The following is a 17133-nucleotide window of genomic DNA, read 5'->3' as shown; positions in this document are numbered from 1 at the left end:
GCCCCTTGACCTATGATGGGGTTATAGCCACATAAACCCATTGTAAGTTGAAAATACCATAAGTTGAACCATTGTAAGCCAGGGACTGTCTGTATTTTTTTTCTTCCCATTTTCACAGTATTTTCCAGATCTCTTTATGGTACAGTTACCTTGATTTCATAGTTGCTAACTTTTCAGGTGGGTATCAATATCATGTTAATAATACGAATTTGTTACTAACTCCATACAGATTTTGTTTCTGCTATTACATTTTTAAATGTCCTTGCAGTCATTCTCACTCATTTCTCTTGTCTCATTGTGTCTCTCTCCTTACGGTTTTCTGTTTCTACTCTCTCTCTCTCCCTTCCTCCTTCACTCCCTCCCTTTTTCCTTTTGTTCCTTTGTTTTTCCTTCCTTTCCTTCCTTCCCTCCCTCTTTCCTTTCTTTTACCCTTTCTCTCTCTCTGTCTGTCTGTCTTTCCCTTTCCTTTCTTGCAGGGTCCCACTCCCATTTCCCAGGCTGGAGTGCAGTGGAGTGCATCATGGCTCATTGAAGCCTTGACTTCTGGGGCTCAGAGTAATCCTCTCACCACAGCTTCCCTAGTAGCTGAGACTATAGACCCACGATGTCATGCCTGCCCAACTAATTTTTTGCGTTCTTATTAGAGACAGGGTTTTGCCATGTTGTCCAGACTGGTCTTGAATTGTTGATTTCAAGCAATCCACCTGCCTTGGCCTCCTAGAGTGCTGGGAGCACAGGCATGAGCCACTGCGCTGGGCCTTCTCTTTCTGTTTCTTAGAAAATACAGCTTACTTCCTTTTGATTGTGCCAAGTACCTTATACATGTTTGTACAAATGCCTAGAGAGAATTATTTTCAGAAGATTGCTTTTTTTGTTGTTTTTTAAAGCCTCAGGTTGATATTCTCTTGTCTTTGTAATTCTTTTTTTTTTTTTTTCCCTAGTCTCTTTTCTCTTCTGGTTGATTAAGAATAGATTTGTGTAGAATCTGTTTGTCAGCAAACACAGGATCTAGATTGCCCCTGTCCCTGTTCTGCTCACATGAGTTCTGGCTGGAGCTGCTTTTCCTATCTCCAGTGTAGAATTAGTTGTTTATATACAGCCTTTAGCATATCATCTAGAGCAGCGCTGCTGGACGAGAAAAGATCTCGTATCGCTTCTTTTCATCACCTTGCTCTTTGACAGTCTAGTCAGAGAGAAGATAAGAAAGCCTATGTGTGGTTCTCAAATGTGCTGCTCGCATGAGGTTTCCTGTCTCTTTTCTGACTTTATAAGGATCGCGTCTCCCGTGTTTCTGTGTGCCTTTGCCGGAACTACCCTCCTCTCTTCTATACAGAACATAAATATTTTCCAGGAGTTGCAGGTCCCTTCTGAATGGAGAAATGGAGAAGAAGAGGAAGTCATGTGGAGCAGTGCTGCAGCAGCCATGAGAAGGTGTACATATGCAATGTGGGAACTACTGCCCAGCCTTCTAAGTGACGCATACTTTGTATTTCTGAGTGAGGTGGTAGACTGGGGGAGAAACAAAGCATCTTCCTTTCTATAACCTTGCACATATTTGATTTTTTTCAGTATACACTGATATTTGTTTCGTATCTTTGGGTCTAATTTTGTTGCTTTCATAATTATTAGAATTATTGGCAGATTCTAGCAGACAATCACTTGTTAGTTTGAACTTTTATTATTAACAAGAGACAACACTTATTACATACATCTTATATGTTAACACTGATATAAGTGCCTTAAATGTATTAACCCATTTAATTTTCATAACTTATGTGTGGTACTATAATTGTCACCATTTTATAGATGGGGAAAATGAGGCACAGAGAAATTGAAAACCTTGCCTAAGAGTACCAGGTTAGTGTGTGGTGCAGTCAGCATTTGAACCCAAGAGGTCTGTATTTTTGTTGATGGCAGTTTTTTGCCTTTTTACCCCCGTCTTCATAGGCTGGTGCTCCTTTCCTCCTCTGTCTTCTTTTATGACTACATAAGACTATTTAGGGACTGGCAACTAGAGAGCATTTTTAAAAGATGACCTTTCTGAAGTTCAGATATGGTACATAAAAATATATGTGTGTTACATTATGAAACAAATTGTTAAACTTTCAAAAGAATGAATTTGTTTAGATTGCAAATTTATTGAAAATAAGTTAACTTGTTCTTTGTAGTTCTTAGTTATTGGTCACAGGTGAGCCAGATTGCGGAAGATGGCGGAATTAATGGGGTTGGAGACAGAAATTTACTGTTTGACAGTTAAAGATGTGGGAGGAGGTAAGGAAGGCTTTTGGTAGTTAATGGAGGATATATTTAGCGTGTAACAGTTTGGGTTATATGTGTATATCTTTGTATTCTCTGGGTTGAAACTCCTTTAGAGAACTGTGTTTCTATATCCACATTCTTGGAATACAGTGCAGCATCCTTCACAAGGTACTACCTGGTAACATTTGTTGATCATGATTTTATTTAAACTCTTTTTCAATAAGATTCTTTATCAACATCATTTCAAAATTGTCTAAACATTAAATCTACATAAGAACTTAATTTTGTCTGAGTTTAAATGTACTGTGGCCCTTCAACATGGCTTAATGGAAAGGGAATGGGCTTTGGAATCCATTCAACTGTAGTTCAGATCTACACACTGGCACTTTAACTATGTGATCTTGAACTAATTAGTTACCACTTTCAGCTGCTTTTTCATTATTGTAAAATGAGGATATAATACCTCCCTTAACTTTAGGCTGTCTTAGGATTCGATGCAAAAACATGTAAATTTTTTTGTACAACAAATGTAGACTGCTGTGATATTATTTAAGCACTCAGTAAATGTTTTCTAGAAAAACAGTAACTTCACATATTATACATGCCAACACTACAGTTTGAAAAATTTGATTTAAAATAGTGTCTATGATATGATGTTTTAACTTCAAGAGCAAGCATACTCAGCTGAAATATGAGGGAAAAAGTAGCCTTATGAATAAAAAGTTGTTTTTCTTGTCCTTCCTACCCAGGTCCTGAGGGAGTCTAACAAGTTAGCAGAAATGGAAGAACCACCCTTGCTTCCAGGAGAGAATATTAAAGACATGGGTCCGTAATGGTATTTTTTGCTTAACGTCCTTCTCTGTTCTGACTGTACAGACTGTTCGGTACTCTCAGCATGCAGAGAATAAACTGGCTGTCAGAGACACCTCCTGTCTGGCAGCGCTCTGCCTGCAGCCTTCCCAACATCTTAGTGTGTTTTACAGACCTAGGCCTATAGCCACTGCTAGTGTTTGTGTTTGGACTACTGGGAAACGTGCAAATTGAATTATACTTTGCCTCTTCTCTTGTTTTTTTTTTTTTTTTTTTTTTTTTTACTGTCTTTAAATGTAGGGGGCTTTTTGCTAAAACTGTTACTGAATTCTGTGAAAGAAAGTTCTAGCATTTTGAATTACTATATTCAGATACTGAATTGCCTACATAAAAACATTGACTTGTCACCTTACACAAGTAATTTTTCTTAAAACACATTCTCTTCTGTTTGCCTCCTTTATGTCTTCTCTGAATAAACTCAGGTTAATTTTTGGATGAAATATGTCATCTCCATTGCATCTCTTTGTATGTAGATGCCCTTCTCTGCCCAGCCTAATATTTATAATATGGACTGGAAACTGAAAATGAGCTTCCAAGCTGTTCTTTGTTCCTCACACTTTTGCTTTGTTTCATCCATGTGATAATCTGCAGATATCTGCTCATAAACTCTGAGAAATAAAGTAATATGTTAGAAGAATGAAGTAAATGATTTCTTAGTTAATATAGCTACCATCTTTCATTTTGGTACCAATCATAATTTTTAAAAAGGATTTTAAAAAATACTTAATTTTACTTGGCTAGATGTCATTTCTGTGTGTAAAAATAAATCAAAGCGAGGATCTATACTCTAGAAGGATTATTATTGACTGAATTTAGCTTCCCAGTCTTTAGCATGGTATCTGGCTTTTCTTGCTCTTGACTCTTAACTGAATAACCTCTCAGTCGTTTGCTTTTCCCCACTCAGCCTTATGCATACACTAAGCTCTTACATTTTTTCAGCACTGGCCATTATATAATGACAGTAATTATTATTATTGACTGCTTACTGTCTCAGTCATTCTCAAAGAGTATATTCTTGAGAATAGCATTAACCCCATTTTGTAGATGAGGAAACTAAGGCAGAGAGTGATAATCTAGCTAATAAGGTTATATCTAGCATTGTGACAATTTCTTTTTTCTTATTCTGAACTTAATGCTATAATTGCAGCTCCCATTATGAAATACGGCTTTATTAAAGACCTTCAAGTTACCACTCAGTCTCATTTGTGGGCTCCTCTTTCTTTAATAGCAGCACGCCCTAGGACTTCGTCCTTCACCCACTTCCCTTTTTCCTCCTATATACTATTTTTGGTTGACCATATCTAAATTAGTAACATCACTTGCCATATATTGGCTGACGACTCCAAAATTTGTATCTCCAGTGTGAACCTCTGTCCTAATATAAGTAAACAGATGCCTCTGTCTTAAACACACATCCTTTAATATCCTATAGGAACCTTATACCCAACATCTCCAAAATGGAAATCATCATGTTTAATGCCAAACTTACTCTTTTTTTTTGCTTTCTCTCAGTTGACCTCAATACCAGCTGTCCATTTACTCAAGTCGGAAATCTGGTTATCATACTAAACTGCTCTTTTTTTTTTTCTGGACTCCTAACATCCAGTCAGGTAACTGACCTAGGGGAGTCAGTCTCTAAGGATTTCTTGTATTTATCTTTTCTCCATTTTCATGATCTCTTGAGGAATGACAGATGGTACAGAACAAAGACTAATGATAGCAGTAACATAGGTATAAACCCTTGTATTTTTGTATTGTACTTAGAATTTTAGAAGCACTTTTATGTATATTATCTCATGATTTTAGAATAAAGGGGAAGGTGTTAGCAGAAAAGCACTGGCCTCAGAACAACATTCCTGTGGTGGGATATAGGATAATAAGGCTGATTTTTCTTACATGAGTAAGAAAACTGACTCTAGAAGGAATCCAGAAAATGTCTTTAGTAACCTTGAATAAAGCTTTCCTAGATGAGGTAAAAATTCATAAGGGAAAAAAAATATTTGTACAAAGCAAGTTTGTGTATTTTTATATAATGATAGGTTCATTTAATTCTAAAAGCTTTCCTCTAAATGAAATATGCATTGGAAACAATGATTTTAAAAAGTAGTTTATACTTAAATTGTTCCCAAGGGAACTATTTTGAAGGTTAGAAATGACTGTTAAAAGATCAGTCTCATTTCCGATTCCATACAAAGCAGCCAGTCCTTCAAAGTGTTGAATGAGAACCAAAGTCAGGAGGTTGTAGCACCTTATTAAATATGTTTCATGGCCCCAAGTTTTCCCAGAAGCCCCTTGAAAGGGTCTTAGAAAGCTGTTGCTCCGTGGAATTGCTCCTTACTTCCTTGGAATGATGAAGATACTCCTTTATCTGCTGATTTGCTATAATAATGACATGCTAGTAATTTATAGATATTTTAAGATATAAAAACCATGTACTGGACATTATGAACTGTGGTATTTTAAATAATATTTTGAGATACTGATTCCTAAGGCATCCTGCATAATCAGTTAATGCATACTTTACAAAACATAATGCCATGTAGATTCATTTATTATTTAATAAAACATTACTTGTGATTATTTCTTTACAGAGTCTGTCATTGGTTGGTCATCATTATAATATCCTCTTCTTATACTCTTATCTTTCTAAGAAATTATATTTTAAATGTGTGTCATTTCACATATAAGATTTTCCCATAAGTAATCAGATCAGGAGTTTGTGGAGTAACATATGTTTTGGATATTACATTTTTAGAAGAATGTTGACAAAGTGGACTGTGGGCAACAGGAAGATCAGGAGATTGGTGAGGCTGCATAGAAACTGTAATGAGATGATGGCGGCTGTGCCTTGACATGCGTATTGTTGATACCACCATTGCCAGCACTTTCACCCTTATCTGCTGCAGCTACCCACACCTGTTTTATCTAGCCAAGCTAGTAGCCCCTTTGTTTCCTTACATTCTGTCTCATGGGATGAGAAGTCCTCTACCTCCTCAGCCCATCCCATTTAATTCTGTGTTTCTTCCCCAGATTAGTGCAGGGATGGAAGCTTGGGTTTTAGGATTCTTGGGTCTCTGGAAATCACTGGTTCTGTGATTTTTCAGCATAAATTAGTCTAGGAATCATAACAATTTTATAAGATAGTAGGTTTTAAAGCACACAATGTATAGTGAACTGTGGACTTCTTGCCTTTTCAGCCAAAGATGTAACTTACATATGTCCATTCACTGGTGCTGTACGAGGAACTCTGACTGTCACGAATTATAGGTTATATTTCAAGAGCATGGAACGGGTAAGACTTGGATTAGATTTTTGTGTGTACATGAGTGTGCTGTTTGCAGCTAGTTTTGTTAATTTCTGATCATTTCTAGTTAAAGCATTTCTGATTCAGATTTTGATCAGCTATATGATCGTTCAGTATTAATTGCTCAGTGTTAATTATTTTTTCTTCCTTTCTTTAGGATCCTCCATTTGTTTTAGATGCTTCTCTTGGTGTGATAAGTAGAGTAGAAAAAATTGGTGGTGCTTCCAGTCGAGGTGAAAATTCTTACGGACTAGAAACTGTGTGCAAGGTAAATGTTATGTATGTGATTTTCTTTGGTTTGAAAAGCTTTGTATTAAATAAAACCCCTGTTTTGAAATTGCTTTCCAAAATATGAAGTGGATTTCCAATTAGAAATTTTATTCTAGTATGACATTGACAGAAGAAAACAAAATTTAGCAGTAACAGAAAAGGTGATTCATGAATTAGACTTAATTCTTTTGGGCCCAGTTCAGTCTACATATTTTGATATATTCACAAATTTCATAACATTTTTAATAATGACCATCTTGACTGGACTCAGTGACTCATGCCTGTAATCGTAGCACTTTTGGAGACTGAGGCAGGCAGATCACTGTCAAGAGTTTGAGACTAGTCTGGCCAACGTGATGAAACCCCATCTCTACTAAAAAATATAAAAATTAGCCAGGCATGGTGGCAGGCACTTGTAATCTCAGTTACTGGGGAGGCTAAGGCAGGAGAATTGCTTTAACCTGGGAGATGGAGGTTGTAGTGAGCCAAGATGGTGCCACTGTACTCCATCCTGGGCAACAGAGCAAGGCTCTGTGTTAAAAAATAATAATATTAATAATAATGACTATCTTTAATGCACATAGTACTTACAGGATACCAAATACTTCCACATTCGTTATTTCACTTTGAGCCTTATAAAAATCCTGTGAGGTAGGCACAGTAGACATTATTACTTTTAATTTACAAATTAGCAACATAAGACTCTGAGAAATTCTGCTCCTTTGTAGTGGAAAACTAAATATGATATATTCATCATTACCGATCTTTTCTTTTTCTAGTTCTCATAATTTTTCTACTTCTAAAACAATGGTGGGGAAAAATTGATACTGTAGAGTTTTCCTATGTTCTTATCTATTGGCATTCTTTAAATGCATTGATACTAGAATGAAACGTAGATTGTTACATTTTTACCATTAAGTTATAGATATTTACCACTTCTCCAGGTCACTGTTATTAAGGCCTATTCTATATCACATTGTTCCTTTCTTTTGCTTTTCTGACAGTGCTGAAAGAAACAGCATGTGTATAATTCAAGATACTTTCTTATGCTAATCTTAGAAGTTTTGTGACTCTGGTATTAAAGTTAATGACTTAGTAATTATTTTTGTAGTTTCCTCTTTGCTTTCCTTTTCCGTTTTCTTTTTTCTTTCTCACTCTGTCGCCCAGGCTGAGTGCAGTGGTGTGATCTCAGCTAACTGCAACCTCTGCCTCCTGGGTTCAGGTGATTCTCCTACCTCAGACTCTTGAGTAGCTGGGATTACAGGCACATGCTACCATGTCCGGCTAATTTTTGTGTTTTTGGTAGAGACTGGGTTTCACCATGTTGGCCAGACTGGTCTAGAACTCCTGGCCTCAAGTGATCTACCCACTTCAGCCTCTCAAAGTGCTGGGATTACAGGCGTGAGCCACTGTGCCTGGCCTGTGGTTTTCCATTATAGTTAGAAGGGATCTGTGAGTGTAATCACTGTCAACCATGGGTCAAGCACACTGTTTCTTGATTACTTTTCTATAGTCTAATAGTAAGTAGCACATAGAATGTAAGAGGATGTAAAAAGATAATTTCGAATCTTAATTATTTTAAATACTTTTTTTACAGGGAACAGGATCATTATCAATAAACACAAATATTTATAAGGCCCCTGACGTGGTCCTCTCAGAGAACTCTATGGTTAACAGAATGATTCTGAGTATCTCCTAGTTATAAAGATATTTACTGAGGGAAAACAAGATATCAGGTTAGGTTCCTGCACATGTTTATTTTAAAAGATAGTGAAGCTAGCATTATAGTTTTGGATCAGATTTATAGTGTACTGTTTTACTTATGCATTGTGGGTACATCATAGTGGAGTGGCTTTGTGTGCAGTTCTACAAAATGAGGCATAATAAAGCTATTTTGAATTCTGCCTAGGTTAAAACATTTAAATAAAATGAACAGTCTTAAAATTATTATTTTCTTATAAATTTATTTCTTAAATTTTTTGTAGAGACAAGCTCTTGCTGTATTGCCCAGGCTGGTCTTGAATTTGTAACGATTTAGGTTTCATTCAAGTTATCAATGCATTTAAAGAATGCCAGTAGATAAGAACATAGGAAAAGTCTGCAATATCAGTTTTTCCCCACCAGTTTTAGAAGTAGAAACGCCTCAAGCGTCACTCCTGCCTTGGCCACCCAAAGTGTTGAATTACAGGCATAAGCCACTATGTCTGACCCTTAATATTATCTTAATCCCCACTTTTTTTCTAAGCGCTTTTAGGATATCAGTAAATCGGAACATAAATATTTGCATTCAACCTGAGCATAGACAATTGCTTAGGGACAAATGGAAGGGAACCTTGGTCTTTAGACCTGACTGTAAAAGCCTGGATAATATAAAGCAAACTATTCAGAGTTTATGATCATCAGTAGCTGGTGGAAGAATGTGGTTATGGAGTAAAGGAAGACCTTTAGGCAGGGTTTAGTTCTATTAAGTCTAGTAGCAGGGGACTTAGGAAGAGAAGGTGCAGTGCAAATGAACCCTGGGGAGGGACAGTAGGAAAATAATCACCAGATATAACGGAAATGAAGACACATGTGAAATGTAACAACTACTAATCAGGTTTTATTAATAAGGAAATTTATGACAGAAAATGGGCTTTCACAGGGAAAACATATGCTGATAGTGTCTATCAGTCATGATATTAATCTTCAGATGTAATATGTTTAATCTCCAGTGCCTACATCAAATACTACCTTTACACTGGCCTATTTTGAGTCCATAAACATAGGTAAATTTCCCACCTTCTAAATTCTTCTTTGTAGTAGAGTACCTTGTGTTTCTTTTAATTATTCCCAATAAACCATTATAATTTCCCTGCATCCAGGAGCTGTTGTCTGATTTATTTTTGTATGCCATATTCACATATCTTAACATTTTACAAGATAGTTCCAAGGAACCTTGTTTATTCATTTAAGTAGGTGGTAAACAAACAATTATTAACTTGGATTCTAAATCTTTTCTAGGATATTAGGAATTTACGATTTGCTCATAAACCTGAGGGGCGGACAAGAAGATCCATATTTGAGAATCTAATGAAATATGCATTTCCTGTCTCTAATAACCTGGTAAAGTATTTCCTGCTTTTGGAAAATTTGTGCTATAATTATTGATGTGGTATAGAGAAAGTTGTCTAGGCTATCTAGAATCCCCACATTTACATCCTTGCTTTTATAGTTAATCAGATGTATAGTGTGGGTGTAACCTAGTCTCCTGGATCAATTTCTTTTTTTTTTTTTTTTTTTTTTTTTGAGACGGAGTTTCGCTCTTGATACCCAGGCTGGAGTGCAATGGCGCGATCTCGGCTCACCGCAACCTCCGCCTCCTGGGTTCAGGCAATTCTCCTGCCTCAGCCTCCTGAGTAGCTGGGATTACAGGCACGCACCACCGTGCCCAGCTAATTTTTTGTATTAGTAGAGACGGGGTTTCACCATGTTGACCGGGATGGTCTCGATCTCTTGACCTCGTGATCCACCCGCCTCGGCCTCCCAAAGTGCTGGGATTACAGGCTTGAGCCACCGTGCCCGGCGGATCAATTTCTTTAGGTGTGAAATAAGGAAGCTGGACTAGCTGATTTTCTGAGGTCCATTCCAGCACTAACATTTTATAATTATATGATCTTGCTATTCAGGGTGTTTCCATGATGAAAAGCTATCTGTTGTCTTCATTAGGATTTGAAATCTCCTTTTTAATTGGGAGCCAGTTAAGACTAGCAATTTGGGAGGTAAGAGTAGGCAAACCCTGAGTTCCCATTATGTGCTGTCAACAGTGTTAGACTCCCACGTTTATGTCACTTCACTTCTATGTAGCCTGTGATGATGGATATTATTTATCCCTGTTTTAGCAATGAAAGAAGCATCAGATAAGCAGTTATATCAAGGGCACAGTTAGTAGGAATACAATTGGGAATCAATGTTGGTCTTAAGTTCAATTTTTTTTTTTTTGGCATCATAGTTGTTTTTAAATGTAATGTGTTTCTTTATTTGAAAGTAAACCTACAAAAGCTACCAAAGGTAATATGAAGGAAATATAATGATATGTTAGTATTTGATAAGTTTTGTTGGCAAGTGTCTGTGCTTTTTTGTATGCTTGAAAAATACGTAAAAAAATAAATTTTCAAAATTATAAAACAAAAACCATAATACAAAAAAGGATGTTAATACAAACTATTCTTGCAGATAAATAAATGAAAACTTTGGATATATGGATACATTTCTGATTCATTACCTTTGTGAATATCTTTTTTTAGCTCTTACCTTTGTTTACTTTTTTGTAGCCTCTTTTTGCTTTTGAATATAAAGAAGTATTCCCTGAAAATGGGTGGAAGCTGTATGACCCTCTTTTAGAGTATAGAAGGCAGGTATGTACTTTCTTTTCTTTCAGTTTTAGTATTCTGTATTCTTTTTATTACAAAGAAAACTGGGTGGAACCATGTCTGAAAACTAGTATATCTTGTACCACAGTAATTCACCGCATCAAGAGATTAAAGCAGAATTCAATCTTGAAATCTGTGTTTTAGTGTATCATTCTTCCTATTCTTCCTTCAGTATACCACTTCTCAAAGAGTCTCTATACTGTATTACTTAAGCTCTGCCTAAAATCATCTTTTATTTTTAACTTTCCTCCTGTCCAGTGTGCTTTCTTGAGAATTTAAGACATACCGATTATTTCTTGGTAATCATTAGATTTATCATCTAGAGTATTTTAGAATTCAAATATGAAAATTCTTGAGCTTGTACACTTATATTTAGATTTCAAACATGGCATTTTAATTTTAACATTTCTAATTTATTGTGGTTTTGTTTCACAAAGCCAGATAGAGTAAAGAACCACCACCAGAGAGCTCAGGACACCTAAATGACTTACAGTGGAGTATGTTCCTACACTCGCATGTGGAAAGTGAAGTAGAAATTTCCTCATTCAGTTATACCGTTAATTGGCAAAATATGAGATAAAATACACAACAAATGGGAATCAACTCAAAGCCATAGTTGATAAAAAGAGTATATAAGAAACATGTTAGATTTGTGGTAATTCAAAAATCTAATGTCAGAAGAAGATGACTAAGCAACTAAAAAGTCTAGCAGGCGTCTTCAGAAATTCTAAAAATGAGGACTACTCTTCGGGAATCTGGGAAGACACTGCTATCCCAGGAGTGAGGTAACTGTCTAAAGAAAAGAAATAAATTATTATTGAAAAGAAAGAATAACTGTAACTGAACAATATGCCCATACAGAAAGAGAACTATGAGATTAGGAACTGTGGCAGTAAGAACAGAGCATTGGCTTCTACATTAAATGTTACGGATGCTTTACGGTCTTTGACTTACTAGATGAATTTGTTGGCTTCTTTTTTTTTGCAGAGTGAGAAACTGTCTCTGAGTCAAATAAAAGGTCTAACGTATTTGTAGTTAGAAGCAGTAGTTTTAAGATTTTTTTCTTGGATATATTTTATTACAGAAGAAAATGAAGATGATCTTTTAAAATTAAAGACTAATGATAAAGTATCAGAGTATTCATTTTCCTCCTTTAAAAAAACAGTATTCATTTTCTCCCTTAAAACAAAAAAGGAAGTGGTAATACTTGCATTCTGTACAAAATTCAGAACGTCCTGCAGGGTGTACTGAAAGGTAGGTTTTCCTTCCAGGACAATGCTGTGTACCCCCCAGCCATCCCAGTTCCCCTCCCTTTAGGAAATGATATTATTGGTTTCCTGAGTATTTTTTCAGAGGTTTCACGTCTACAAAGCTTATGTATGTATGTGTGTATATTGTTTATTGTTTATTTTTTTTTATTTTTGACTGGCTCCACTGAGGATTTGAACCAGCAACCTCGCAGTTGCAGGCCTTATACTTTAACTACTGTGCTAACAGGCCACTTTTATTTTTATTTTTTGAGATAGAGTCTCACATTGTTGCCTGGGCTGGAGTGCAATGGCGTGATCTCTACTCACTGCAACCTTTGCCTCCTGGGTTCACATGATTGTCCTGCCTGAGCCTCCTGAGTAGCTGGGATTACAGACACATACCACCACACCTGGCTAAATTTTTGTATTTTTAGTAGAGATAGGTTTCACTATGTTGACCAGACTGGTCTCGAACTTCTGACCTCATAATCTGCCCGCCTTGACCTCCCAAAGTGCTGGAATTACAGGCGTGAGCCACCGTGCCTGGCCCAAGTGTGTATTGTTTTTTTTAAGCATATGGTAGCATACCATGTACACTCTTCTGTGCCTTTCTATTTTCATTAATATACTTTGGTGATTGTACCATCTCTAAACATAGAGATCTTCCTATTTTTTTAAATTGAGATATAACTCACATACCGTAAAATTTACTATTTTAAAGTATACAGTCTGCTTTTTAACATATTCATGAAATTTTGGAATTACCACTACATTCTAATTCTAGGACATTTAGAAGACTTAGTTTTAAATTTTAGCTCTAGTTCTTACTGTCACACTTAGATGTAGGCTCTTGAATGAGTTATTAATGTCACAATGCCTTTATTTTTTACTTGGTGATAGATACTACTTTATGGGATGGTTGAAGGATTAATAACATATAGAAAGGTAGTTGGTAAACTGTAAAAATCTATCCTAATCATGATTATTATATTTGTTACATTGTAAGGCTCTGAAAACAGGTATCATGACTAGCTTTGTCATGTGCCGCCACTAAAAAAATGAAAGCCACATTCATTCAATAGATATATGTATAACAGTGCTGAAAAAGAATTAGACTGTATGTTTTCAAAAATGGGCAGAGGCTGGGCACAGTGGCTTACACCTGTAATTCCAGCACTTTGGGAGGCCGAGGCCAGCAGATTGCTTGAGCCCAAGAGTTTGAGACCAGCCTGGGCAACACAGTGAAACCCCATCTACAAAAATATACAAAAATTAGCCTGGCGTGGTGGTGCATGCCTGAAGTCCTAGCTACTCTGGAGGCTGAGGTGGGAGGTTTGCTTGAGCCCGGGAGGTTGAGGCTGCAGTGAGCTGTCTTCGCACGACAGCAGTCCAGCCTGGGTGAAGAGTGCAAAGACCCTATCTCAAGAAACGAACAAAAAAGATAAGGAGCATGGTCTCCTGCAGAAATACCCAACAAAAGGTACATACATTACTTAACAAACTTGGAAAACAGTCACTTCAGTCAAGGGAAACAGAATTTATCCTTAGAACTGGAATGTAAGTAACTAAGAAAGCCATAATCCTTTCAATTTGGTTGTTTAATAAATTGAACCTGACAAGTGGATACTTTAACTGAAGGGCAGTGATTTTGCTTGGAGAGTAGAAAAATATATACCAAAGATCAATAATTGTCAGTACATTTTTAGTACTGTCTACAAAGAGAGTGTCTGAGGGCTACCCAGTTCCAGTTTTCTGCATGAAAGGCAATTTTAGGTGTGTCAACTTATCTAAGAATGAGGACGACAGTAGCCATTAAGTCAGTGGTTCTTTTACCACCCCGCTACTTACCTGAAGAATGTGACATTCCCCATGGGAACAGTGGTACTCTTGGTAGTGATTTTTCAAGGATATGGAAAGTGGGGTGGGAGAGAGATGGGAGTACCTTTCTGGGTTGGGGGATGGTACATCAGGCTGTCAGATGTATGCTTCTCAAGTGATCTGACCCTCTTTGCTATATATAGACACACACACATAGTATGTGTGTGTATATATATATAATATATAAATAAAAATATATAATATGTAAAAATATATATTATATAATATATATAATGTATATATGTGAAATATATATAATGTATATTATATGTGAAATATATTATACATTATATATAATATGTTATATATATAATGTATATATTATATATTATATATATATTTCACATGCTATAATACATATATATGTTGTTTTATATATATATATTTTATATATATATATATATATATATATATATATATATATATATATATAATTTTTTTTTTTAAGATGGAGTCTTGCTCTGTCACCCAGGCTGGAGTGCAGTGGCTTGATCTTAGCTCATTGCAACCTTCACCTCCTGGGTTCAAAAAATTCTCCTGCCTTAGCCTCCCGAGTAGCTGGGATTACACGCATGTGCCAGCATTCCTGGCTAAGTTTTATATAGTACAAATGGGGTTTCATCCATGTTGACCAGGCTGGTCTTGAACTCCTGATCTCTAGTGACCCGCCTGTCTCAGCCTCCCAGAGTGGTGAGATTACAGGCATGAGCCACCACACCCGGCCAGCACGTGAATATATTTTTTTAAAACCTCTAATTAAGCCTTTTACTTCTGGAAATAAGAAAAAAAGAAAAATCAAGTCATGGGTAAAAATCTGTATAAAGATGAGCAGCCCGATGCAGGGTTTAACTTTCATTTTACGGTTGTCCAGAATATCTGAGGTTGAGGAAAGCAGGAGGGAGGGAGAGGTGTAGACCATAGGAAGCAAATTGGGACCAGGCTAATTATTTGGGGTAAACAGGATGTAAGGTGCCAATGAAGACACAGAACACAGTTAGAGATAAGTGGAAACGCTATTGAGAGTGTTTGCTGGAAGGGAATTTTCTTTCTTAATTTTAACATCCTTTTGGGTGTTTGGCAACAGCTTGAGAAATACTGCTTTAAAGGAGAGTATATTCTGCTCTTTGAGATTTTTACAATTTAGTGAACGAGGATAGTAAATTTTTCTTGAGGAATAATGTATTTTTATATAAAAAGGATAATTTGGAATGTTCATGGAATTTTCTACTACTTCCTAATGTGTAGCTTTGGCTAAATTACATGCTGTGCTATAGTTCCTCTATGTATGAAGTAAAGTTAATGAAACCTGAGTACAATAAAATAGATCTGTATGTTTGGATGTAAAGAGGCTGGCAAAGTGCCTACACACAGTAGATGGTCAATAAAGGTATTTTTCACTTTCAATTCTTTTTCTGTTTGATAAGAATTTTCAGAGATCATAAAATTTAAAACAGATTTTCTTAGGTCTCATCATTTAATATAATAGCTTTATTTTCTATACAGTGAAGGATGGAAAATTTCAGTTGTCTTATTAAGTAATCCTATATGTGGCGTAGTATACTACTTATAAAATAGCAGATATTGAAGAACCACGTGGGAGCTCAATAGTTGATATGTTTTTAAAAAGTTGTTTTAAGTATTTCTGTTACCTGTTGTCACTTTGCCTTCCATTACTCCCTTGCTTTTCTAATATATTTTAGATTAACAACATCCCATTAGTAATATAATGCCTGAGTGAAAAATGTCCTTAAGGTATGTAAGTGATAGCTGTGTATGTACCACTCTGGTGGATACTTGGTGCCTGACCTCTGATATTTCTTTGTATAGATGAATGGCAACAAAGTCAGTCATCCAGTCTAACTGAATGAGACCTTGTTCTCTTTTAATAGGAACATTTGCAGTCTTAACTGTTTCCTTCCTCCCCCTGAATATGATTAGCACAGGCCCACACTCAATTTAGTGAATTAATGTGTTATATTAACATCAAATTGAGTTCCACAAATGAATACATATCCCTACATTAGAATATCTAATCTTAAAAGCCTGGTACCACAGGCAGACAACAGCTGTCCTAACACTTTAAGGGTTGGACGGTAGAGGTCAGAGAGATTGAACAGGATGGCTTCTGTCTTGGTGTCTTTTAATATTTTAGTTAGATAATTTGTCTTATGTTTCATTTCACATGTAGGGAATTCCAAATGAAAGCTGGAGAATAACAAAGATAAATGAACGATATGAACTTTGTGATACATACCCTGCCCTCCTGGTTGTGCCAGCAAATATTCCTGATGAAGAATTAAAGAGAGTAGCATCCTTCAGATCAAGAGGCCGTATCCCAGTAAGAAGTTTTGATGAGCCCTTGCACGTGCTTTTTCACTCAGTGCTGAGATTAATGAGTAGGAGAATGGATTCGAGATACAAACAGCAAATAGCTACAGCAGCAGGTCTTTCATGGGGATATTGGAGATTGATTTATTTAGTAAAGTTAAAACTGGAGGAAAGACTTAAACAGGTTTCTGGAGAGTGTGACATGGGTACTAGATAAATGCACAGAATTGCATGATTCTTTACTGAGAAAGTTTGCTCTGTGTATTAGTCCCTATTTCTTTATCTTATTTGTACATTCTTTGGTCATGGTGATAAATGTTCTTTTATTTTTAAATCCTAGAAAGAACACCTTACAAATTTATGATGAATAATTGGATTTTAGAAAGATGAGCTTAAATAATTTTAGGTACAAAATTCGTATATTCTAAAGACTTTTAGAACTGAGCAGTTTTACTATTAAGTGGTGTTTAATTAGCCCTGTTTTAAAGTATGTTTTTCAGGAGATAACATTTCCCAATAATCAATGACTTTCCTAAATCAATATCTGACTAAAGAATTAGACCAA

The 17133-nt window shown here is 36.1% G+C and overlaps 1 protein-coding gene across 7 annotated transcripts in view; it reads left to right on the top strand.

The window, feature by feature from the left end:
* Positions 1 to 17133, top strand: part of MTMR2 (myotubularin related protein 2) — an 85279-nt gene that overhangs the window by 52678 nt on the left and 15468 nt on the right. For 6 of the 7 annotated variants that reach the window (XM_012454752.2, XM_012454763.2, XM_064375347.1 and 3 more), the window contains 6 exons: positions 3009 to 3084; positions 6327 to 6421; positions 6591 to 6701; positions 9704 to 9805; positions 11014 to 11097; positions 16429 to 16578. In XM_012454752.2, the coding sequence (XP_012310175.1) occupies positions 3009 to 3084; positions 6327 to 6421; positions 6591 to 6701; positions 9704 to 9805; positions 11014 to 11097; positions 16429 to 16578 (618 nt within the window). Of the gene's footprint in view, positions 1 to 2080; positions 2272 to 3008; positions 3085 to 6326; positions 6422 to 6590; positions 6702 to 9703; positions 9806 to 11013; positions 11098 to 16428; positions 16579 to 17133 lie in introns of those variants that run through there. The other variant, XM_012454758.3, reaches the window with a different exon arrangement.

This window comes from Aotus nancymaae, unplaced genomic scaffold, assembly GCF_030222135.1.
Source record: "Aotus nancymaae isolate 86718 unplaced genomic scaffold, 86718_ANA_hifiasm-v0.15.2.pri h1tg000012l, whole genome shotgun sequence".
Taxonomy (NCBI): Eukaryota; Metazoa; Chordata; class Mammalia; order Primates; family Aotidae; genus Aotus; species Aotus nancymaae.
Note: the sequence above shows the minus strand (reverse complement) of the source record. Positions and strands in the feature narration are given on the sequence as shown.